Source organism: Taudactylus pleione, unplaced genomic scaffold (assembly GCF_031769625.1).
Source record: "Taudactylus pleione unplaced genomic scaffold, aTauple2 ptg000360l, whole genome shotgun sequence".
In the NCBI taxonomy this organism is placed as follows: Eukaryota; Metazoa; Chordata; class Amphibia; order Anura; family Myobatrachidae; genus Taudactylus; species Taudactylus pleione.
The window spans coordinates 4,481,172-4,507,528 of NW_028284761.1; the positions used below are offsets into that span (position 1 = coordinate 4,481,172).

Genomic DNA, 26,357 nt, shown 5'->3' on the forward strand with positions numbered 1-26,357 from the left:
CAGGAACTACTATACCACACCTGCTGAACAGCACATCTAATAACCTGTACTTAAATTTCCAATCAGACATCAGTGTTTCTGCAGCTGGGTTCCACCTGGAATACACAGGTAATTGTCAGTGTCACACAGTGCACATTCCAGCTAACGTCACTTTTCTTATACACTGGCAGAATTCAATCATTATTATATCAGTCTATTATTTTCCCCCATTTCCTTCATAACTGTATCAAATGACCAACGTATTCAGGGTCTTATACCAAGAGCACGTCAGATCATTTAGTGCAACAAAGACGTTGTCTCATAAAACATAAATTGGAAAATAACAGTTGTGCTCTCTCCAAACTAAAACCCATTATACAGCATTGATGTGAACCTCTGGACTAAATATAGAATTGTCTCCCATATCAACACCAGTGAATCTTGATACCACAAATTGACTGCAAAAGCAGTAAGTAAATAATTACTAATAGTGGAATACTTGATAGCCAGGCTAGTAAAATAATAACTGACTATATTTATAAAACCAACATGGTGGACACAAATTGTGCAATGGTGGTGACTAAATCAAAGTTTGTACAAAAACTGAGCATTGACAAGGACAAGGACAAGCCAAGGTCAAATATCCCTTAACATTGTTGACTTCTGTGATCCAGATGGGATTATGGTGACCAAAGTACTATAGTATGATATATTGATTTTTATTTAACTATGTTAGATGTAATCAGTTGCATAAGTTAACACTTTCTTAGACCCATGAACAGTCTAATCTTCTCCGCTATAAAATGTATAAAGTCACTAAGAACTCTACTGCACAAATGACTTATGGACTTGTGACTGTACTAATCCAATGACACCCTACAGTACCATGTCTTTGTGAGGTTTAGGGGCCTAGTTGTCAATCTTTTTTTTCAGACTATTATATAGAAACTGCAGTTTCTATTATCAATGGGGACAACGATCTTAACCCCCTTCACTTTTCAGAGTTTGACCACATTTAATTTACACCGTGGTGTAAACCACTTAAGCCTTTGGATCTCTCTCCATCAGCCTTTGGTCAGCGTTGGAAACTGACGCTGTGCACATACGCAGTGTCGGCCTCGCCCAGAAGAGTCTTTCACCAATGTGAAAGACTTCTACAAAATGTTGCAGATATAACTCGCAGGGACAGCGGCTACCGCAACCGATGTCCCTCCGTGTTTCACTTAGTACACAGCGGGGATATTTTCTTTATTTAAAATATCCGCATCGATGCAGATACTTAATAATCGCAGCCTCTTAAGCCGGCCACACACTAGACCAACTTTCATCCAACCATCCAACTAGTTGTCTGGTTGGAATGAAAATCTGGTAACGTATGGGAGTAAATGATGATCAGCAATTTGCTCCTAAATATCAGAAAACAGATGAAAATGGTCGTCAGACAAGTTTGAACAAATTGTTTAGATCAAACATTTAACAAGCAACAGTTTTTGTTCACTTTCCGGCGTTTGGGAGTAAATTGCTGACTGTCATTTGCTTTCATACCTTACCAGATTTTCATTCAAACCAATCAACTAGTTGGCTGGTTTTATGTAAGTTGGTCTATTGTGTGGCCAGCTTTAGACTCAGATTTTGACAATTACTAGTTTGGGAGTAAGAATATTCCTATAGCTAATTTGTATCAGGTGTATTCATAATTAATTTACCTGATGTAACTGGTCCCAGACACCAGACATTAAGGAGCAGCAAAATGTAGTAAATGTATGTAAAACACGCACATTTTTCTGATGTAAAAGTTTAAAAGGGTGGATTTTACATTTCTGATAGATATAGTAATTATTAATGTGACAAATGTGCCTTCTAGTGTACACCACACATATAATGTATTAACGACAACATTGCAGTAGGAGTCCATTGACTATTCTTGCCTACTTTTGAAAAAGCATTTCAGGGAGATTGTGAAAGCAGCACCTATGAGCGCGGTGGTAAAGTGGGCGTGTCCTGCTACGTCTGAGAGGCGTGTCATAAAATGTACTTTCATCCAAATGTAAATGAGCCCCAAAGCAGTTAGTAACATCTACTTGTTGATGAAAACACACTGATACTTTTCAGAAAATGCTCAGCCATAGGGATCATTGTCCCTTATAACCAATGCAGGGAAACTATACTAATGATCCCATTTGAAAATATATATATATATATATATATATATATATATATAACAGATTCATAATGGGGTAAGGGAGATTACTAGAGTTTTGAGGGAGACAGGGAGATTGCTACTATTTCAGGGAGTCTCCCTGACAATGAGGGAGAGTTAGCAAGTATGCCCCAGGAACCAACATGCCGCTGGTCTAAGTTTATTCCTATAACTCCATTGCGTTAGCAATTCTTTACTGATTTGCAAGGCAAGATTACTGTGAGTAATATACAATGCAGGTAAATAAATATGGGTTCTGATCCTGAGTCGGACGCAAATAGAGTTTTATCATACAGCGCAGAAGCAAATGTATCCTTATTTGTGTTTCTCTATGCGATTCTGAGTTGGATGGGTCTTTGCTGGATCTCACTTTGCATGAAATGGGAATTATGGGGTGGTAAATGGGCAGCGACAATGCGATTGCACATAACTATACTGTCTTTTGTCATGGGCGTGTAATTAGAGTTCTGCGCTATTCTGAGCCGTGCGGAAAGGGAAGCGCATTTCTGAGGGATCTATTGCACCTAGCGTGGGGCTGGAGCACGTGCTGATACTAGTGATGACGGCGGCGGCTCTGGATGAGAAAACAGTGGGCGAAGCGGCTTCCCGCTTGAAGAAGCGCGGATCCTCACAATTAGCCCTGTAGAAGCTAGCATTAGCGTAAGGTAGTAAATCAGGCTTCCACAACATCACGTAAACACAGCCACATTGCGTCTTAATTTTAATCACCCCCTATAAGTTCATTGTCAGGCTGAAGACAAATACCTAAGAGATCTCTGGCTCAAGCAGCTTACACTCTAATTAGTTTTTTAAAAACAAACAGAGACAATTGGTCAACATTTTGTACTTTTCAGTATGTCAATGTGACCAGAAGGGCTGACAGTACACGGCTGGGGTCAAACTGTAAACAAACTTACACACTGCACTAAGGGGTCTACTAAGCCTTGGATTGAGATAAAGTGGACATAGATAAAGTACCAACCAACCAGCTCCTAACTGTCATTTTTCAAACACAGCCTGCGACATGGCAGTTAGGAGCTGATTGCCTGGTACTTTATCCCCACCCAATGCTTAGTAGGTAGACCCCCTACACCCCTAAATGTTACTGAGCACTGTCACGTCAAGCAGACACTTATTACATCCATAACTTCCCTTACTGCTTATTACACCCCAAACACCCACATACTGTATGACCTTCATAGGAAACATATTTTTACTACCTCTAACACTAAGGGGTGTATTTATCAAAGCTGAGAGAGAGATACAATTGTGAGAGATAAAGTATTAACCAATCGGCTTCCAATTTACATTTTTTGCAGGCTGTGTTAATAAAATGATAGTTAGGAGCTGATTGGGTGGAAATTAATTTTTTTGCAATTTTATCTCCCAGGTTTTATAAATACCCGCCCCCCGAACCCCTTGTCCCATTAATGTAAAGCATCCAATTGTCATGAATTGTCGCTGTACATATTATTGCTCTCTGCTCAATTAATGTTTTATAAATACCCACCCCTCAAACCCCTTCTCCAATTATTGTAAAGCATCCAATTGTCATGATTTGTCGCTGTACTTTTATTACTCTCTGCTCAATTAATATGTTATGTAACATTGACAGGACTCCAGTTATACAGTCTCCCTTCCTCATGTACACATCTAAAACTGCCCTCGACAAACAAACTGTTATGCCACAAACAGTGACTACCTTTGACAATTACATAAAATGTGCATTTATTCCTTATAGCTATAACAATAACATGCAGTATTTCCTTTCTAAACATAAATGTAAGAGATTGGACCAATGTTTACATGTATTATAAATATTTACATATTTATTATATCACTTATTTTTTTGTTCAATCAGTCAAATAGTGTAGCAGAAAGAATTACAGCACATTTTAATGCACCTTAGTATTTGCTGTCTATAGCACAATATTTGAAGGCCATCCATAGCCATATAGTTAAAATCTCTGTACATGTGCTCAGGAGCACCGAGAGGGGGGGACGGTGGGTGTGTACTAATTACCTGGGCCAGAGTCAGCTGCTGCCTCTGGCCACTGTACAGCGTGAGATTTGGAGGAACCCTAGAAAATTCATGGGATGATTTCTCAAATCTTGTAAAGACAACAAGTGGGGGGTGTTGCCAATAGCAACCAATCATATTTCAGCTATCATCTACAGTAGTACATTCTATAAAATGATAGCTATAATCTGATTGGTTGTAATGGGCAAAACCTCCACAGGTCCCCTTTAGAAAGTTTGATATATTTTTATTTTGTATGTCCCCGTGGCTAGCTCTGTAAGGGGGCCCTATTTAGTTACAGGAGGAAATTTATTTTTTATAAAGCTATTAATGAATATGTAAATGTTCTATAACAAGAAAGTCACTATCTTTGTGATGCTAAATGATTGATCTCTGTAGATGATCTTGCCATGACTTTATTCAAAACTTCCCAACAGGCCATTATCCCAAAATTACAACATTCACAGAATTATTCTGCTTATCTCTAGTCGGATTGTAATGCGCAGCTATTGATCTGTTAACTAATTGGTCTGTTTCTAATTACAATGAAAAGTCTAATTTGCACTTAAATAGCGCATACTATATGACATATAGAAGGACAAAGCCAATCCCAGAGAACAAGCCGCAGGCCACATCTTTAACACCTTCGAAATTGAATTAGCAAATGGTTATGTTGCTGGTAATGAGTATAAAAGATAAAATGGTTTATTTGATGCATTAATAGCGATGAGCACTGTTTAATCTGAAATACTGTACATGTCTGTAAGGGAGTGGGGTTTACTGGTGATATCTGGACAACTGGATAAGTAAATAGAATATATAAGTGTAGCTATTGTACATATTGTGGACTGAACCATATTCAGCTTCTCAGATCTCAAAGCATCACTAGTGGGATTGTTCTTAGTGTATTGATAAATTTCATTGTCAATATTGGCTCATCCGAAAAAATGAGTTGCGCAGAGCGGGTTTTTTAAACACTCTTCTGGCTCTATTTACACTGTGACATCTCAACCTTGATTCTCTCCCCATGCCATCACATGACATGCTGAGAGCCATATTTGTTTTCTGTCCAGAAAGGTAATGAAAAGGAGATAATGACCTATAGGAGGATAGATAAGAGTAATAAGTATCAGATGCATGTTTAAAATAGGGATGTGCAGGCTTGGATTAGTTCGGATTTTCCCGCCAAGTTCTGATTTTTCCCACCAAAAATTTGGTCTCAGAAAGAGGCAAAATGTCATCTTTCATGGACAAACATCATCATTCCTGGACAAAAGTCCATGAAAGATGGTGTTTGTCCATGAAAGATGACGTTTTTGCTCTTACTTAGACCCGATTTTTGGCTGGAAAAATCCGAACTTGGCCGGAAAATCCGAACTAATCCGAGCCTGCACATCCCTAGTTTAGAAGTACTTGCTATATAAAGAAAACAAACCTTTTACATGGGATTGCAGCTTACATATATAGCGAACGAAACTGCATGAGTAAAAAGTGTTATGGATCCAAATTGACTTTTCGCGACAGGTGAATTTACAGGGAGTCTTTATTCTATAGTCACTTATTGGGGAAACATTTTCTTTGTTTAGTGTTTAGTTAAGGTAATGTTTTTCTATATGAAATTGAACTAGTTCATGGTGGCATAATTGTTAGCGTCACAACACTGAGGTCAAGAGTTCAATTCCCGCTTATGGCCCATCAGTGTGGTGTTTGCATCTACTCTCCGTGCTTACCTGGGTTTCCTCTGAGTGCTCCAGTTTCCTCAAAAAAACATATTGGTAGGTTAATTAGCTTACTTATAGGCAGCACAAAATGAGATCATGCAATACTATTAATCCTACTTACTGTCCGTTAAAGGCCACATACAGGTTGAGTCTCCCATATCCAAATATTCCAATATACGGAATATGCCAAATTCCGGAATAATTTTAGGATGACTGAGAAAGTGAAACCTTTGCTTTCTGATGGTTCAATAAACACAAACTTTTTTTTCGATGCTCAAAATTATTAAAAATATTGTATAAAATTACCTGCAGGCTGTGTGTATAATGTGTATATAATACATAAATGCATTCTGTGTTTAGATTTGGGTCTCGTACCCAAGATATTTCATTATAGAATGCAAATATCCAAAATACGTAATATTCCGATATCCAAAATACCCCTGGTCCCAAGCATTTTGGATATGGGAGACTCAACCTGTATATATTGTAGGTCATTTGAGTAGTAAAATGAGTATCACAAATGCCTGAGATGGGCAGGATAGTTTCAGGAAGAGATAAGAACATTACAAAATAGAGACAAAAACAAGGTAAACTGAAGTTTGCAGAAGCTCATGTAACCCTACATGAACATTACCCAAAAACAGAGAATATGTGACATGCATGTGATATACACAACAAAACACATCAGTTTTGCACAGCAGCAACTAAACATTTCAGATCTACTGTACCCTCCAGACTGGACACTTTGTAACCTAGAATTGTGTCTTTGTGTGCTGGAAGACTGAAAGTTCCCCAGAGGTCCATTGCGCAAAAGTGAAAGCGCTACGTCAAAGTGCAGCCTCCAACGCTTTAGAGCTGGCTAACAAATGTAAAATAAACTTTAAAAAACTACACATTATTTTCTACTTTTCATGTTAATTCTGGCTCCACTTTAGTATTATTTGCAGCTTAAATGAATCATGAAGGTGAGAGCGCATCCAAACTGCTGTTATGTTGTGTGTGATATTGTTTGTTATATTGCTGGAAGTTTGCCTGGAAATCCCCTCGTCTTCCAAGAGGATCAAAATGGAACCCTATAAAAGTGTGGGTGAAGGCCAAAAGACCACCAGCTCCGTGGTGGATGTCCTACTCCATAGCTTAATAGGAACCCCTTCACTGTGCCCAACTTCTCCTGACATCCTGAGCACACTTAGAAATGCCACTTTCTTGCTCCATCATGCATCTGGACAGAATAGCGAATAGCGAAAAATGAGGTGCACAGATGCCTCAAAGCTATACGGTTGGAATAAAATGACATCACACAGGTAATAATGGACATGGGTTCAAATTTCATACCAGTCTATTCATTCAGAACCACATCTGCCCGTTTATGGACCGTGTAAACTATTTAACTTGCAGCCTTATGTGACCTTATTTTAAGGACTGTAAGATCCGCTAAACCAGATGCTGTTTGTTTTGTGAGTGATAGACTGCAGCCTGCTAATTCTTTTTATGGAGATAATGACTGACCGGGTGTTTCTGTATATTTTATTCTCCTATAGAAACTGACATTGCATTGCTTCATTTTATATCACTTTGATAATGCGCTAAGAGTAAAATGTAACAAGTGCGGTGGATCCGTCCTGTCCTCCCACCAACGGCTCACAGCATCCTCCCTCTCTGCTGTCTGGAATGAATTAATAGGATAAATGTGTAATATTTTTTTGTAACCACTGTGCTCTCCTTTCGTGTTCTGAAAATTCATTCTTTCAGTTTCGGAGAGCAGGGAAATTGTGACTTTACTCTGACATGTTTGCTTTGTGCCTATTAAGCTGCCATATCTCTCTATTGTGTTTTCACAGAAGCATACGCTGCAAATGGCAAGTTACTGTTGGAAACATTGTCTCCAAACTTATTGTGACGCTCAATGTATTTTTAAGCTACACGGGACATCTGTCTTTTAGTGTACTCCAGACCTCTACATATTGGCGTCTGACACACATTACATTGCCCTTACTTTAAAAACTCAAAACACGGAATAGAACTTTTTTTTTGTTTTATGGCGAGTGCGGATTATAATGGACTTAGAACATTCTAATGTACCTAACTAGTTGTAATTACAGGTAGCGTAATAAAGAGAGTACACTGTAGATGCAGAAGTTTATGGATACTTCATTATGTGTTTGTGGGTGTGATTGGGAATCTCCTGTAGTGTAGTCACAATTCCGGCGTTTCCAGCAGACGTAAGTCCCAATCGATTATCCTCCCGTATTCTGAGATGTACGCATCCATAAAATAGAACGCCCAAAGCTCTTTGACCATGAGAGAAGCCTTCATCACTAGCTATGGCACTTACTCCAACCCCACGCTTGCAACCGAAAATCGTGGCTGCATTCAGACTTGTGCACAACTCATAATAAGGTCCTGTAACTATTATACTCCCTTTAGTAAATTTCAGATTCACTGGTGGATCTATTTTCCAAATCACAGGGCATTACCTGTTATTTAATTATTCTAGTTAGGACTGTTATTATTGTTTGAGCTATATATTATAATGTCTACATATTCCGCAGCACCATATAATGAAACAGGAGGGGATATTTACTATTTACTAAGGCGTACAACTTAATGGAAATAAAACCAATGAAAAGCAAGGCACACATGTTTATTGTATACAGTTAATAGGGCTTTACTGCTTGCCCAGTTGTACGTGTAACCCCCCTCCCTTACTTTTTCTGTGCTGTGCCATCTGCCCACAAAGTCAATTTTGTCACCATCTATTGTACCAAACTCCATTCCATCTTATCTAAATAAAAATTATACATGAAATAGAGCAGTCATATTACAATTCTTGTTTAAACATAAAATATGATTGTCTTTTTATGAATATATTAAACCATGAATAAATATAATGATAGAACATAATAATACCAGCAATGGACCTGTTGGCTAAACCCAGGCTTGTCTGTCCCCCCCCCCCACTAATCCAAAACCGCTGCCATGTATCCCAGGTTTTTGCCCAGTGAAATTGAGTTGCTTCTCTTTCGTCTGAAGAACTGATATTGAGGACTTATAAGTAGGGGTGTGCACCGGCCACTTTTCGTGTTTTGTGTTTTGGTTTTGGATCTGGATCTTTCTTCGTGTTTTGGATCTGGATTGGTTTTGCCAAAACCACCCTTCCGTGTTTTGGGTTCTGGGTTTTGTGTTTTGGATCTGTATTTTTTTGAAAAAAAGCATAAAAACAGCTAAAATCACAGAATTTGTAGGTTTTTCTGCTCCTATGCTATTATTAACCTCAATAACCTTAATTTCCACTCATTTCCAGTCTATTCTGAACACCTCACACCTCACAATAGTGTTTTTATGTCCAAAAGGTTGCACCGAGGTAGCTGGATGACTATGCTAAGCGACACGAGTGGGTGGCACAAACACGTGACCCATCTAGGAGTGACACTGCAGTGGCAGACAGGATGGCAGTTTGAAAAACTAGGCCCCAAACTGTACATAATGCAAAGAAAAAAAAGAGGTGCAAGATGGAATTGTCCTTGGGTCCTCCCACCCACCCTTATGTTGTATAAACAGGACATGCACACTTTAACAAACCAATCATTTCAGCGCCAGGGTCTGCCACACAACTGTGGCTGAAATGATTGGTTCGTTTGGGCCCCCACAAAACAAGCTGGCAATTAATCTGTCCCTGCACAAACTGGCTCTACGGAGGCAAGATGTCATCCTCATCCTCCTCATCCACCGATTCCTCACCCTTTTCAGTGTGTACATCCTCATCCTCACAAAGTATTAACTCGTCCCCACTTGAATCCACCACCACAGGTCCCTCTGTACGTTCTGGAGGCTGGTCTCCCTGGAAGAGCTGATAATTCATTTTGATGAACATCATCTTCTCCACATTCTGTGGAAGCAACCTCCTACGCCTTTCGCTGACAAGGTTCCCGGCTGCACTAAACACTCTTTCGGAGTACACACTGGAGGGGGGGCAACTCAGGTAAAATAGAGCCAGTTTGTACAGGGGCCTCCAAATTGCCTCTTTTTCCTGCCAGTACAGGTATGGACTGTCTGACATGCCTACTTGGATGCTGTCACCGATGTAATCCTCCACCATTCTGTCAATGGTGACAGTATCATATGCAGTGACAGTAGACATGTCAGAAATTGTTGCCAGGTCCTTCAGTCCGGACCAGATGTCCAAACTTGGTCCTGCCTGCCCTGCATCACCGCCAGCGGTTTACTTAGGATACCTAAGTTTTTTCCTGGCAGCCCCAGTTGTGGGAGAAAATGAAGAAGGAGCTGTTGACGTGTCACGTTCCACTTCAGCTGACAGTGTGTTCACCAGCAGGTCTTTGCACCTCTGCAGGCTTGTGTCAGCCGGAAAGAGAGACACCACATAGGCTTTAAACCTAGGATCGAGCACGGTGGCCAAAATGTAGTGGTCTGATTTCAACAGATTGACCACCCTGGAATCCTGGCAAAGCGAATGAAGGGCTTCATCCACAAGTCCCACATGCCGAGCGGAATCGCTCCGTCTTAGCTCCTCCTTCACTTTCTCCAGCTGCTTCTGCAAAAGCCTGATGAGGAGAATGACCTGACTCAAGCTGGCAGTGTCTGAACTGACTTCACGTGTGGCAAGTTCGAAGGGCTGGAGAACCTTGCACAACACGGAAATCATTCTCCACTGCGCTTGAGTCAGGTGCATACCCCCTCCTTTGCCTATGTCATAGGTGGATGTATAGGCTTGAATGGCCTTTTGCTGCTCCTCCATCCTCTGAAGCATATAGAGGGTTGAGTTCCACCGCGTCACAACCTCTTGCTTCAGGTGATGGTGGGGCAGGTTCAAGAGTGTTTGCTGGCGCTCCAGTCTTCGGCACGCAGTCGCTGAATGGCAAAAGTGGCCTGAAATTTTTCGGGCCACCCAAAGCGACTCCTGCACGCCCCTGTCGCTTTTCAGAAAATTCTGCATCACCAAGTTTATTGTGTGAGCAAAACATGGGACGTGCTGGAATTTGCCCAAATGTAATGCCCGCACAATATTGGTGGCATTGTCAGATATCACAAATCCCCAGGAGAGTCTAAGTGGGGTAAGCCACTGGGCGATGATTTCCCTCAGTTTCTCTAAGAGGTTGTCGGCGGTGTGCCTCTTACTGAAACCGGTGATACACAGCGTAGCCTGCCTTGGAATGAGCTGGCGTTTCTGAGATGCTGCGACTGGTGACGCTGCTGCTGTTGCTACGTAAGGTGATACATCTACCCAGTGGGCTGTCACAGTCATATAGTCCTTAGTCTGCCCTGTTCCACTTGTCCACATGTCCGTGGTTAAGTGGACATTGGGTACAACGGCATTTTTCAGGACACTGAGGACACTTTTTCTGACGTTTCTGTACAGTCTCGGTATCGCCTGCCTAGTGAAGTGGAATCTAGACGGGATTTGGAACCGGGGACACACTACCTCCAGCAATTGTCTAAATCCCACTGCACTAATGGCGGATACCGGACGCACGTCTAACACCAACATAGCAGTCAAGGCCTCAGTTATACGTTTTGCTTCAGGATGACTGCTGTCGTACTTCATCCTCCTCGCTAAGGACTGTTGGAGGGTCAATTGTTTAGTAAAAGTAGTGGTGTTCCTACTTCCTCTCTGGGATGATGAACGACTCCCAGCTGCAGCAACAGCAGCAGCGGCAGCAGGAGGCGTAGCAATGCAGGATCCTCCGGAGGAATCCCGCATAGGAGAGTCAGTCATGCCAGTGACATGGCCTGCAGGACTACTTCCGATCCTGACTAAGGAGGAAATTGACAAGGAGGGAGTTGACGGTGTGGTTTGCAGGCACTAGGATACAACAGGACAACGGGATTTAGGTGTCCCTGGACTGCTTACGGTCTTAGCCAAAGTTTCTGAACTTGACAGTAACTTATTATGAACGCGCTGCAGGTGCCGTATAAGGGAGGATGTTCCTAGGTGGTTAACGTCCCTACCCCTACTTATTCCACCTTTACATATGGTACATATGGCAAGACAGTTGTTGTCCGGATTTGGATAGAAATATTGCCAGACCAAAGAGGTGGAATGTTTGGTCTTCTGCCCAGGCATGACCGTGATGGGCTTTTTCATCCCACGGACAACAACTGTCTCCCCCGGAGCCTGATTTAAACAAACCACATCACCATCAGAATCCTCCTCGCCAACTTCCTCAGCGCCAGCTACACCAGTATCCTCATCCTGTTGTACTTCAACAGTGACATCTTCAATTTGCATATCAGCAAGTGGACTGTGGGTGCTCCTTTCAGCACTTGCAGGGGGCGTGCAAATGGTGGAAAGAGCCACCTCTTCCCGTCCAGTGCTGGGAAGGTAAGGCATCGCAACCACCACCACACTTGGACTCTCCTTGGGGATTTGTGATATCTTCTTAGAAAGCACAGTTCTTCGCTGTGCTTTTGCCAGCTTAACTCTTTTGATTTTTTTAGTGGGAGGAGGGCTTCCATCGTCATGTGAAGCTGAACCACTAGTCATGAACATACTAGGGATCGACCTTAGCCGTTCCTTGCCACTCCGTGTTGTAAATGGCATATTGGCAAGTTTACGTTTCTCTTCAGCTGATTTAAATGTTTTTTTCAAAGTCATTTTCCAGAACTTTGTCATTTGGGATTGTATGTGCCCTCTATTATGACATTGGGCATCGGCCTTGGCAAACGACGTTGATGGCATGTTATCGTCTATGTCATGACTAGTGGCAGCAGCTTCAGCACTAGGAGGAAGTGGTTCTTGATCTTTCTCTATTTTATTTTTATCGGAGAAAGTTTGGTCAAGTTCGCACGTATATATCAAATCGATTTGATATATACGTGCGGCTAAACACAGAAAATATTTTTTTATTTTTGCTGGAGAGTAGTGCACTTTGTGGGTTACACCAGCCTTTAAGAAATGAGCCAGCTGGCTCTTTACTTATGGGACACAGGCGCATGCTTGGCGCTGCTCCTTTGTTGATGCACGTGCGGCTACTGCGCACACAATTCACAAACACAGAAAATCATTTTTTTTTTGGTTTGGACTGGAGTGTACTTTGGGGGTTACAGCACCCTTTAATGGTCAAGCCAGCCGGCCCTTTACTTATGACACAGGCGCAAGCTTGGCACTACTTTGTTGATGCACGTGCGGCTACTGCGCACACAATTCACAAACACAGAAAATAATTTTTTTTTTGGTTTGGACTGGAGTGTACTTTGGGGGTTACAGCACCCTTTAACGGTCAAGCCAGCCGGCCCTTTACTTATGACACAGGCGCACGCTTGGCACTACTTTGTTGATGCACGTGCGGCTACTGCGCACACAACTCACAAACACAGAAAATATATATTTTTTGGTTTGGAGTGTACTTTGGGGGTTACAGCACCCTTTAACAGTCAAGCCAGCCGGCCCTTTACTTATGACACAGGCGCACGCTTGGCACTACTTTGTTGATGCACGTGCGGCTACTGCGCACACAATTCACAAACACAGAAAATAATTTTTTTTTTGGTTTGGACTGGAGTGTACTTTCTGGGGTTACAGCATCCTTAACGGTCAAGCCAGCCGGCCCTTTACTTATGACACAGGCGCACGCTTGGCACTACTTTGTTGATGCACGTGCGGCTACTGCGCACACAATTCACAAACACAGAAAATAATTTTTTTTTTGGTTTGGACTGGAGTGTACTTTGGGGGTTACAGCACCCTTTAACGGTCAAGCCAGCCGGCCCTTTACTTATGACACAGGCGCACGCTTGGCACTACTTTGTTGATGCACGTGCGGCTACTGCGCACACAATTCACAAACACAGAAAATATATTATTTTTTTAGCACTTGGGGGGAGCACCCCTGATGGACATAGCACATCCTGGACAACACTACAGCACCCCTTTAGGACTGGGACACTGCACCGGGCTTTGGAGTGGACACAGCCCCTATGGAGAACTGACTGCACAACACAGTCCAGCCAGCCCCTATGGACTTTGAAGTAGTGGACACAGCCCCTATTAACAACAGCAGCACAGCACAACACAGCCAGCCCCTATGGACTTTGAAGTAGTGGACAACAGCAGCACTACACTACACAGCCCAGCCAGCCCTAACTCCCACCCTCCCTCTTCACTGTCCACAGCCGAGTGAGAAAATGGCGCCGACGCGGGTACCTTATATAGGATCCAAAACCCGCGAGACTCGGAAGGCGGGATGATGACGTTTTGCCTCGATTTCAGATCCGAGTCAGGCAGGAAAAGTCGAGCCTGACTCGGATCGGGGGGGCTCGGGGGGGTTCGGATTTCAGAAATCCGTACCCGCTCACCCCTACTTATAAGGGTATTTTAGTTAAAAGCAAAATACAATTTTTCCTAAGAGGAGGCCTCTTACAATACATGTGTGTGTACTAGGTCTAGCTTTGCCTTCTTCTAATCTACTCTCTTGTATTTCCAATATCTTATGACCCACTTTTGCTGTTTATGGTTTATGCATGGTCATTTATTTTACTGTATCAAAACAGAAGAGAAATATGCCCACACTCGGTTTTACCCATATTGTCCATGTAACCAGCTGCGTGGTAATACTAATGCCACATATTTATGCAAAACAGAAAGACTTCTGTTTTCAGCGCACACAATAGTACTGCAAATATGTGCAAATAAAAAGCATGGGGATTTTGTTCATATTTTGCTGTATAGCATTTTTTTGGTAACATAATGCAAATACGTCTTTTAGAATCTATATTCTGCCCAAAGTGATTACAGTAATTAAAACAATTGAAATGGATTGCAACTACAGCAGTACGTTGTAGTGTTACAATTACAAACTTGGCAGAACTTGAGATATTTCTATTAAAAGGACGGGTAGCATTCTAGACATTAGTATGGCTTAATAATACTGTATCTTACCTAAGATCATATCACAATCACAATAGACTCATTTGCATGTCTAGGACTAATGGTCAAAATGGGTACTTAGAAATGTCGGTATGGAAAATGTAAGTGAACGGAATGTGAAGGTTTTAAATCAGCGGTTTGAGAATTGTCGGTATGGCATATCACAGTATACCGACCGACTTCCAACACAAATGTTGAAGTTGGGAAACATTTGGAGTAATGTAGTTTTCATGTTTTGGTGCCATATTAGTGGAGGCAAATGTAAAGCAGCCCTACCACCTAGGGCGGTATTCAGTTAGTTTTGCACCCGCGGAAAAGTTTCGCCTGTCCGACTTTTCACCTAATTGGCATGTTTTGGATGCAGAAACTTATCGTGCGCATCCCCGCTATTCGCCATATTCAATTCCGAACCACATGAAAATGGCAAGCGGCGAATTCAGAATAGGTGGAAAGTGCTATCAGAATTGTGGATATCAGCCTGAACCCACCAAAAAGATGTACTAACATTGGGGATCAATGTAGATGTGTCCGAATAGCCCTAATAAAACTTTTTGGGGTACTTAAAATGTTTACATTTCTTATTAGCGTATTTGCAAAAGTGGTGAAGAATAGCATTAAGCAGTATTTTCTGGTGAAAATAAGTAGTCCTGTCAAATTTGGGGTACATGAAAATGGGTGCTAGCATATTTTTATGTCTCTAAAATGAACTTTTAAAAAACGTGAAAAATCACCTGCAATCCCCAAAACACTTGGTTCCTCCTTACAGCACCCCAAGAAGTCTATTTCGGTAGTTTTAATGCTTGTCCCCCCACTTTGTACTTTTTCGCCCCCAAAATTAAAGTACTTTTTTGGGGTGTTCTTTTGTTTTTTTCTACCGAGTTTTTTAAAACTTATCCTTTGGGAGGTTGTCCCAAGGGTTCTGAGTGGTTTTCCCACGTTTGCTCCACAAAGTAAAAAATGATGCACTTGTTTTCTCCTGCTATACTTAGGCGAATCTTTTTCGCCTATTACATTGCATTGACTTTCCGCGTAGGCGAAAATTGTCTGGAATTGAATTTGGAGATAAGTTCTGATCACGCAAAAAGCCCTGATTCGCGATACTTTTCCGTGGAAAATGGCTTTTTGCTTCAAATTGAATACAGCCCCTAGTGTCTAACCCACCTTTTGCTACATGACAGTACATTATACCCAGAGGAATGTTTCTGCTGTACATGGGGGCAAAATAACTTAAATTGTAAATGATCTACTGTATATTATATTAAAAGAGATAACTACATACTCATTGCTTTTATTTATTGGTTTGTATGTGCCTTCCTGCTATTTTTTACTAAAATAATTCTTTAATTGTTTTAGTCCCTCCTGTGCCTTTTATCTGTCTTTACATCATCGGAAACAGTTATTTTCCCCTTTTTGGATAGAACAAAACAACTCTCTGGATATAATTAAAGACTTTGCACAAAGCACAGCGACGCCATGTGTTATCCACAATGGAAACAAAATCCCAAAATAAACAAGCATTGCCTAATGATGTAAATATCTGTCTGAAAAAGACAGGAGAAAGCCAATTATTTAGAATATTTTTTAACATTTAAAAAATCTGATTCCCATAATTTTCTGTATTTTGGATTAGTAAATGGATGACCCAGTTCAAATTCTTTTTTTGCTTTTTCAATTTCATTTTCTATCACCTCTAATAAACAGAAAGCATCCTCCATGTTGATCAAACTCATCTCCCTCTGCAACTGTGTATATTTTAGCATGAAAAGTATTGTAGATTTGCAACTTTTCTTTTCTTTATATATATATAAAAAAAATTTAGTGGCATAAACTTCATTAGAGAGAGAGGAAAAAAACTGTTCAGATGTCCTAATGACTTTAATGCAGCTGATAGTTTTGGCTTGAATTCACCTAGAAAAATCTTGATTATTTAATTACTGTAATTAGTTTGCAGATTTTCAAGCAGCGTCAAAAAGAAGTTAATTAGAAAACATGAATAGATAATGTTCACTGAACTCAAAACACCTGCTGTTTAGCAAATGAAATGTTGATCTATTAATGTTTCCTAGACTTTAAAATTTGCTATTAACAATAATATGACAGGTGTTTATATTATATAATAGTTAAAAAAAAAAACAATTTGAATAACACAAAGAAAAATAAAAACATAATCCACAGTGGTCTATTTGTTAATACATGCAGCATTCACATAATTTTTTTTTATATTGAATATGGGTAGTAGCTTTTAAAAAATACTCTCACATACTGTACATTTTATAATCATGTAATCAAAATGGAACACACAGAATCAAATATCAATGCAACAGTAGAAGAGGTGATTGTCAACCTCACTAGCAGATACAAAAAAACAAAAAAATTGCGCTCTGATATTTATGTTGGGACATAAAGCAATATCATATAAAAATTGTATTTATTGCACCTTCAATTAGAAGTTATAGATGATTGTTAGACGGTCAGCATAAATACGATTAAAAAACAATAACATACAGTGTATATATAGCTTCTATTATCTCATGAGCAAGTCTATAATAGAACACATATAAAAGCGCACTTATTATAAACTAACTGCAAAATATGAAGTTGATCAGGCTCCTAATGTACAGATTAGTAACACAATGGCCAAATGCAATTTACAACAGATAATCTAATAGGTGTACACAATCCTAGATTGGAAGATGTAGATACTATTCCAGGATATAAAGATTCTCTGGAGAATATTCCATAAGCAGAATTTAGGCTGTGTTATAAATAAATACGTATTATTTCGCATTCAGAATGTATGTAACCAGTCAAATATTCAGCTTGACCGTTGGATTAATACATTTTTTGCATTCACCCCACGCCAATCGGCTGGTACAGAGACGGGAGTTTCATCTTCAGGTGATCTCCTGGTATATACAGACATCTTCCAGTGCCACACTGAATCCATCTACAGGTATATTGACACCTCACTAACCCAAGTGCTATATACGGGACTATTTCCTTATACACAGTCAAGGTGTCTATACCGGAATATTTGTGGGCTATTCTGGACTTGCTCATGTAATCAAAATGGATTTATTTGGGAATTATCACCACCATCATAAAAAAAACAACAACTCCAAAGCATTCTCTTCATTAATGATAAAGATAATGCAGACAATAATTAATTATGTAAGTATTTGCCCTTAACCACTGAGATACTTGCAAATAAACCTTAGTGCATTAGGTGTCTTCAGCATTCACATAATTAATTGGAGTTCACTGGTGTATAATTAAAGTGTTTTAATTGATTTCAATTGGTTGATTGGTTACCAGATTGCAAATGTAAGCTTCATCACAAATATCAAAGAACATTCAAATCAAACAGAAGAAAAGGTTCTTGAAAAGTAGACCACCAGGGAATGCATAATAGAGTTCCAAGGCATTTAATATAACTTAATAATACTGTCCATCATAGGAACATTTTTTGAGTATGTTACAACTCTGAACTTGTTTAAAACAGGCATGTCACCATGTGCGCCGGATTCTGGCGTTCACTTACCAGGTCTGGCGGCACTGGTTGGCATCTGTGCAGCTGGCAGGAGTTATTGTCGCCTGCTGCTGAAGTCCCCAGCTTCTTCTCTTTTTCTGGTGGCAGTGCATCTTCATGACTGCGGCTCCTGTAGGACTGTGCGCGCCGCTCAAAAGTAAATTTAAAGGGGCAGGCGCTCCAAAAGATGACAGCATTATTGGCGGCGGGATTGAAGTCTCACTATTTAAGGAGGATCTGGGACACTTCCCTTTTGTCAGAGTATAGGCTCCCAAACCATACTCCAGCGTCCCAGTGATTACATCTGCATGTTTCTGACCTTGGCTTTGAATGTGACCTTACTCCTTCTCATTCTTGGTACTGCGCTTGGTATTCCGGTTTCGACCTTTGCTTTCCTCCATGACTTGTTTACTTCTGCTCCCTGGTACTGTCTTGTCTGTTTGGTTCTGACCCAGCTTGTCGTCTACGTGGTACAGTATGCCTGCCTTGTACTCCACCCTCTCCAGAGAACACCAGCACCTGTACAAGAGAACCAAGTCTGATGAACATTATGACCCTCAGACTGCATGTCCCTGGTGAATACCGCTGGCACATTAGACTTCATACCTCAGTACTAGGATCCCAGAGTATGGGCTAGCATCCACTATCCATCTGTGAGACTGAGACCAGGCAGTTCTCCAAAACTGCCTTTTTCATTAAGGTGGTAAAATCTTAGGGAGGCCACCAAATAAACCTACAGTATGGAAAATATCATAAAGTAGTAAAGATGGAATACACTGTTCATGGTAACCCCAGGACATTTCACCCATTGCTTACGTGAGGGTTGCTCAAAGAGACCTTAGGGGCATATTTATCATAATCCACATTTTCAATGCGGATGTAATAAATATTTTACAGCTAAACTTGCAAAGTGAAAATGTAAATGAAATACATTCAGGTACAGTAGGCCATAGGTTACTACAGGCCAGACATCTTCAGCTGGTTTTAGCTACCAGGGCCAAGTGAAGCATTCTGCAGCTTGGTAAATCCGATAGCATAGCAACCCTCTAGAACTCTATGTGTGCTGCTTTTCAGAAGGAGATGGAGGGACTGCTGCAGATATCAGAGATATCTGCCTTGGCCCATCCATGGTACATCCTGGGGATACTTCATTTTGTGGATACTCCCCCCCCCTCCCTTAAAATGACTATTTTCCGGGGATATCCTGAAAATATTGTTTAATAAATATGCCTGCTAGTGTTTACCATAAATCATATGGAAAGCCAACATACCAATTGGAAGAAGATACAGAACAAGGTCAGGACTCAATGCTAGGCAATATGTTTGGTGCTAGTCTAATACTGCCCACCATCACAGGACCATTGTCCCTACTTTGAAGTATGGTGGTTGGAGCATAATGTCATGGGGATGGGTCTTGGTTTCAGGGCTTGGAATACTTGTCAAAGTAAAGTATAAAATAGGTGAAGAAAGATGTAGACACCTTTTTTATTTTTAAAATAGGAGATTGTTTATCCCTTATTTGAGTGTGGTACTGTGTGATGATAAGCGCAACCTATTATCTTCTTCTCTGTGTGTGTATTGTACACTGTGAGGGGAATAGCAAAACCTCTCTATAGGTGTGCAACTATAATCACCTGTGACCCAACAATATAATCTATTTTATACCCCCATTGGCGCCAGGGGCCACCTTTTGGAGATTGGTGCGTTCGGGAAAAAACCAATGACTTTGGAGATATTTCTAGTTTCAACGAGACAGTGGCCCAGTGCATATGTTTGACTTAAACATGAAAAAACAATGAGCTGAATTGGCCTGGCCAAAACTCAGGGACTGATTCAGACCCAGACGCTAAGCCATGATCGCTCGCATCCAAATGGGGCCGGGTATGCAATTTCCACAATCGCACTGTCTGGCGTAAGGACACCCTCTATGTCTTAGAGAGCGACGGCAGAGTGAGCGCACGCCGGTGGAATGATGCTCACTTTTCTTTCTTAGCACATGTCATCTTCCGGAAGTGTATGATTAATCAGTAACATCGAGAGCCATCGGAGCTGCACGCAGCGCTTGAGGTAGACCATACTCCACCGCAAGCACTGCGATCACTGCAGGCTGAAATACAACCAAGTGACGTGTACAATGACGCCTCCATGCTAATTATAGACGCCCATTAAACAATGTTTTGACGCCCAGACACGCCTGCGTTCGCACCACCACTCCCCTGTTCACAAGCACCTTTCCCTGTTACCACCCACAAACAGCACTGTCACTCAAAGTAGCGTCCAGACTGTGTTCTACGAGCGCACTATTCCCGAATGCAGTGACTGGTTCACGCATATACGTATTTTGCCGCATATGCATGCGCAGACGGGTGACCATGGCCAATAGCTTCCTGGTCCCAATTGCACCCTCAGTCCTCAGTTTCATCAAGAATCCATGGAATGACTTAAATATTTACCAATGGTCCCCTTCAAACCTGGTGAAATTCAATATTGCAAAGTATAATGGGAGAACATAATACTGTCTAGAGTTGTAATTGCAGTTAAAGGTGCTTCCTTCAATCAATAAAACAATATAACGTATGTAGTCATTAGTCATTCTCTGCTGTATATTTGTAATTAATTAAGGAAATGCTTATTAATTAACATTTTGTTTAAAATGTCAGTGCCTGGATGGGGCTGCCGTCATTTTATGTAGAAAAACAAAATGTCTATCTATCGTGAAAAAGTATTTATTTATAAGTAGTTATTTATATGGAATCTGTATGTTATAATGCCGGACGTCAGTCCTGCAGATGAAATACCAACGCCGGATGGTCAGCATATGGAGATCCCGACAGGGTAATATAAAGGCTATCCCTAACCCTCCCTTAGGGGTGCCTAAATCTAAACCCCCCTCCCCGCACCTTAAACCTACCCCTCCCTGGGGGGTGCCTAACCCTAACACCCCCTTCCCCTAGCCTAACCCTAACCATCACAGGGGTGCCTAACTCTAAATCCCCTAGGGAGACCCTAAACCTAACCCTCCCCTCCCCCATGGCTATCTGCTCCCGACGTCCGGCTTACCTAAGATCGGTATGTAGATGCCTATCATTTGTCCCATGCCGGGATTTCACTGTCGGGAAGCCGGCGGTCATTTTGACCGACTTCCTGACTACATACCATTTATATAGCGCACACATATTCTGCAGCGATTTACAGAGAATACCTCAGACACTCACATCCCTGCCCCAGTGAAGCTTATACTCTATGGCCCTCATTCAGAGGCGCTCGCAAAATGCGAGTGCTTGATCTGAATGTGGGCGGCCACTTGTATTTTGAAGTACGGCCTCCTGGTCGCTACCTAAGCTACCACAGCTTTAGCGACCGACCAGGTTGATGGTCGCGATGGTCAAGACCATCGCGACCATCGGGGCTTGCGACAAGACCCTAAGGTTGGGTCTTGGCAACTGCAAGCCCCAGGGAGCTTCCTGCTCTGATCGAGCAGGAAGCTCCCCACTGAGATCACTGCTGATATCATTGCGGCCGCCCACAAAACGGCAGGCTTTCGTTAAGAAACACCTCCGTTTGTGAAACCACCCCCCCGGCCCACCTACAAAACAGGGCGAGCTGTCGATCAACATCGACAGCCGCCCCTTTTGTAGTGAGCTCCGGAGCGAGAGCAGAGCCTAAACATTGACCCACTTGCGAATGCTCAGAGCTTGCGAGCAGGTCTGAATGAGGTCCTATATTCCTTATGACATGTGCCCAGAGGTGTTGCTAGGTGCCATGGTGCTCAGAGCAAGGATATGTTGCGGCGCCCCCTCCCTCATGTTGTATTTGAAAGAAAAAAGTGTGATTAGCCCAGAGTGCCGCATCATTTTAATGATAGATAGATAGATAGATAGATAGATAGATAGATAGATAGATAGATATGAGATAGATAAATAGCTATGATATAGATAGAGAGATGAGATAGATAGATATGAGATAGATAAATAGCTGATATAGATAGATAAATATGAGATAGATAGATAGATAGATATATATGAGATAGATAAATAGCTATGATATAGATAGATATAGATAGATAGATAGATAGATAGATAGATAGATAGATAGATAGATAGATAGATAGTTAGATAGATATGAGATAGATAGATAGATAGATAGATAGATAGATGAAGAAGAAAAATGTCCGGTACTCCTAATAATTGTACACTAATGCCTGGGTGTCCTCCAGCAAAGAGATACATTTCACAATACATCACCACCTGGGCCCAACTCGCTGGACTTCATAGCATTAGAACATGTCCACAAAATGATGATTCCGATGTTTCAATCATGTTTAATTATTTTCCATAGGGACTTGCTTTAATGCTATAAAGTCTGGAGAGCGCAACCCAATGTGGTGATAGATAGATAGATAGATAGATAGATAGATAGATAGATAGATATGAGATAGATAGATAGATATATAGATAGATAGATATACATCATACATAACTAGGCTTTATACATATATACATATATATTAAGTTATTAAGTCACTGCCACTGCCAGCTGTCCCTTACCGGCTCATCTTCCTGTCCGTGTATTGTTAGGTGATGGACTAGGGCTGGAAGCAGAGCTATGAGGAGTCACTCATGAGTTGAGCAAAGGGCAATGAGAGGAGCGCGCAGCAACTCCCCTCGGCCGTTTTACTCTTGCTTCCAATGAGCTTCTGCACATGTGACGTGCATACGCTGCCTTTGAGCGTTTCCCACACGGAGCTGAGCTCCGATCGTGGCAGATGGTGCCCTCTGACCTTTGCAGGCGCTGCCAGCACCGCCCTCCTTACTCACTCAGTGATGGGTGAGAATATACAAACTCCACATAGTGCCGATTTGGGAATCAAACCCAAGAACCCAAGCAAATGTATTTGGTACTTACTTCTTTTTGAATGTAAAATAAAGTTAAACTGTTATAGAAGTCTCGTCATTTTTATTGTGTTCTTTCAGCTGCATCAAGATTCTGAATGGTAGAAAAATGCATTCCTTTCATTTTAACAAGTAGATTAGCAATATAGTGCTGTTCCCGGGCAAACCCTGACACATATAAGACCTAGCATGGATCTTAAATTATGTAGAAGGAAATAAATTATGATCACGTTCTACTGTTTATTGGGTAAAGCTTGGTGAGCCCGGCATTCCTCATTGTTGCAAATGATGGTGAGTGCAGTGCCTAGCAGTGACAATAGACACTAAATGTGTTCCAGAAGTACCGTATGCAGCTGGTCTTAGTACCTAAGCTGATAACAGGGATATGAATGCTGATAGCTGGACTCCAGTAATTTGTATGAATTCAATTAGTATTACCTGCAAACACAGAAAGGCATTTGTCATTGTCAGCGTTGCATTCACAATTCCATTGCTTTCTGATGTTGTCCATAGTACATAGGATTGTGGTTTCTTTTAACCTCTCCAAGTAAAGCACTTGAAATACAGCCTGCTGATCTTCGCCAATCTTCACCGTACTGAGGGCCTGATTCAGAGCCGGACGCTCTGAAAGAGTGTTCGCTCTGAATCAGGGCCGGCCCTCTGGTTTTGCAGAACGGCCTCCTGGCCGCTCGCATATCTGTGGGTGACCACCCACAGCTATAGCGAGCGGCCATGATGGTGGTCGTGATGGTCAAGACCATCGTGACCATCGGGCTTGCGACGAGACCCTTGTGGTAGGGTCTCGTTGCCGCAAGCCCAAGAGTGCTTTCTGCTCAAACAGAGCCGGAAGCACTCCCACTGACATCACTTGTGACGTCAGTGGGGCCGGCCCCAGATGGTAGGTGTTCATGGGAACGCCTCCATCTGGGCAGCCACGCACCCAGCCTGCCCACCAAAGGGGGCGTGCTGTCGATGTTGAGTGACCTTTGGTACGAGACCCGGAGCGACGGTTTGCCCGTCGCTATCCGGGTCTCGCGCATGCGTACGACGGAGCCGGCTCCGTCGTGTGCATGCGCACTGGGCCACCATCGACCCGCTTGCAAGCGCATAGCGCTACGAGCGGGTCTGAATCAGGCCCTGAGACCCCGTGAACTGCTTTATAGATTAGAAGCTCTTTGCCCCTTATATACAGTATGCAGTCGGGAAGCTGGCAGACCTAACCCCGACAGCCTGCTTCCCGACTGTCATGTCCCAGCAAGGCTCTAAAAACAGGTGTCGATATGCCCGATGCCTGCCATTAGACATACGTCAGGAGCCCAACCCCCGGCAGCTCGATCGTAGGGACGCCGGGCGCCGAGCACGGATAGCCGCGGGGGGGGAGAGCGTTAGGTTTAGGGCTCCCGGGGTGACTTAGGGTTAGGCACCCAACTGGAAGGTTAGGAATAGGCTAGGGGAAGTGTGGGTTAGCGTTAGGCACCCCCCGGAGGACTTAGGTTTAGGCGGCGGGGAAGGGTACGTTAGGTTTAGGCACTTAGAGGGGGGATTAAGGTTAGGCACTCGGGGGGAAGGTTAGGGGGTAGAAATAGGTTAGTATATACTTACCTGGGGACAATCGGGATATCCTCCTCTGCCGGGATGCCACTGTCGGGATTCCAACCACCGGGCATTCCTTATATACATCATCTCCTCTTCTCTAACCTTGTAAACTGCCATCAAGCAGAATAATAACGTCATAGTAATAATAATGATAATGATAAAAAATAATAAATAAATGCAATAATAATACCATTGTATGAATATACCAGTCACTCTATCAGGAACAGCTCAATAGTTTTCTCAACATTCAAATAGTTTGTTTCCCAAATTTAGTGTTTCTATTTTCTTTCTACGCTTTGTTGGTGGACTTTATGGTTTGAAAAGTAGTGGACCAATCTTTAATAATATTCAGCATTTTCATCTCTCTGGGGTTCTCTACTTCTGTCATTGGGTTCCATGTCCTAAAAACTTGCATCAGATATCTTGTAGATTCTCCAGTCTTATGTTCAATAAGCCGCATATCAGGTGATGAGTTAAGAACAGTAACATAAAACATTCTCTTTTCTTAGGCCCCACTAAAGTAAAAACACAACACATGATTGGCTGTTAAAGGTCAATATTTTTTCTAATGACAGCTTAAAGAATGTAGGGTGACTGAGTAACTACTGCTAACCATCAGCACAACAGGATTTAGTATATATAATATAGGGGCATATATTTGTCCCTCACATGGAGGACTGAATTGCAAGGAGAAACCACCATCCCTTACTGGGCTAGATAAAATGTTCTACAAGAACATTCTCCAATCCCTTCTCAAGATCAGTTCCCTCACCTTACTTCAAAGGGTGAGGTGCCACACACAAACCTACAAATAGAAGTCACTGAAAAGTCCCAGCAAACAGGAGCAGCAAAATCAAACACAATGCAAGTACACCAAAATAAACACGGAAAGGGAGGGTGACATAATCCATGAGAACGAGGAACTTCCTACCCCTATACTAGCTATATGAATCTTGCAATCCCCACCTCAACTTGTCCTGACTGGCTGCTATCCAAACACAAACTGTCAGTCAATGGAGTGGCTCAACTTATCCCTATTATCTAAAACTATGGGGTCTATTTACTAAGCAGTGTTAGGAGATAGAGTGAAAAGAGATAAGAAAGTGATAAGGTGCCAGCCAATCAGCTCCCAACTGTCATTTTTCAAACACAGCCTGTGAGATGACAGTTGGGAGCTGATTGGCTGGCACCTTATCACTTTCTTATCACTTTTCACTCTGTCTCCTAACACTGCTTAGTAAATAGACCCCTGTATTTTCAACCTCAAGTCCAGCATTTAGGTGCCCTCATGCTTATTTCAAAGCACTCGGTTGCCTTAGAATGTTATGAATGTTGAGGTGAAAATGTGTCTGTTGTTGGTTGTAGCCTAACACTACCCTGTCTGAATGTGATATATCACTGAAATATAATCAATCTTGTCATACAGTTTGCTCACATATCACATACATATTAAATTTAATATTTGCCACGCTCATAGTAATCCTGATAATGTATTTCCCTGAGCAGCAAGATCCAAGTATGACACATATGTAGGTG

General features: G+C 41.9%; 1 protein-coding gene across 1 annotated transcript in view; it reads left to right on the forward strand.

Annotated features, from left to right (window-relative positions):
* CSMD3 (CUB and Sushi multiple domains 3) overlaps nt 1-26,357 on the forward strand; it is a 1,208,248-nt gene that overhangs the window by 947,096 nt on the left and 234,795 nt on the right. The window contains exon 38 of the mRNA XM_088444368.1: nt 4-108. Within this exon, the coding sequence (XP_088300494.1) occupies nt 4-108 (105 nt within the window). The remainder of the gene's footprint in view (nt 1-3; nt 109-26,357) is intronic.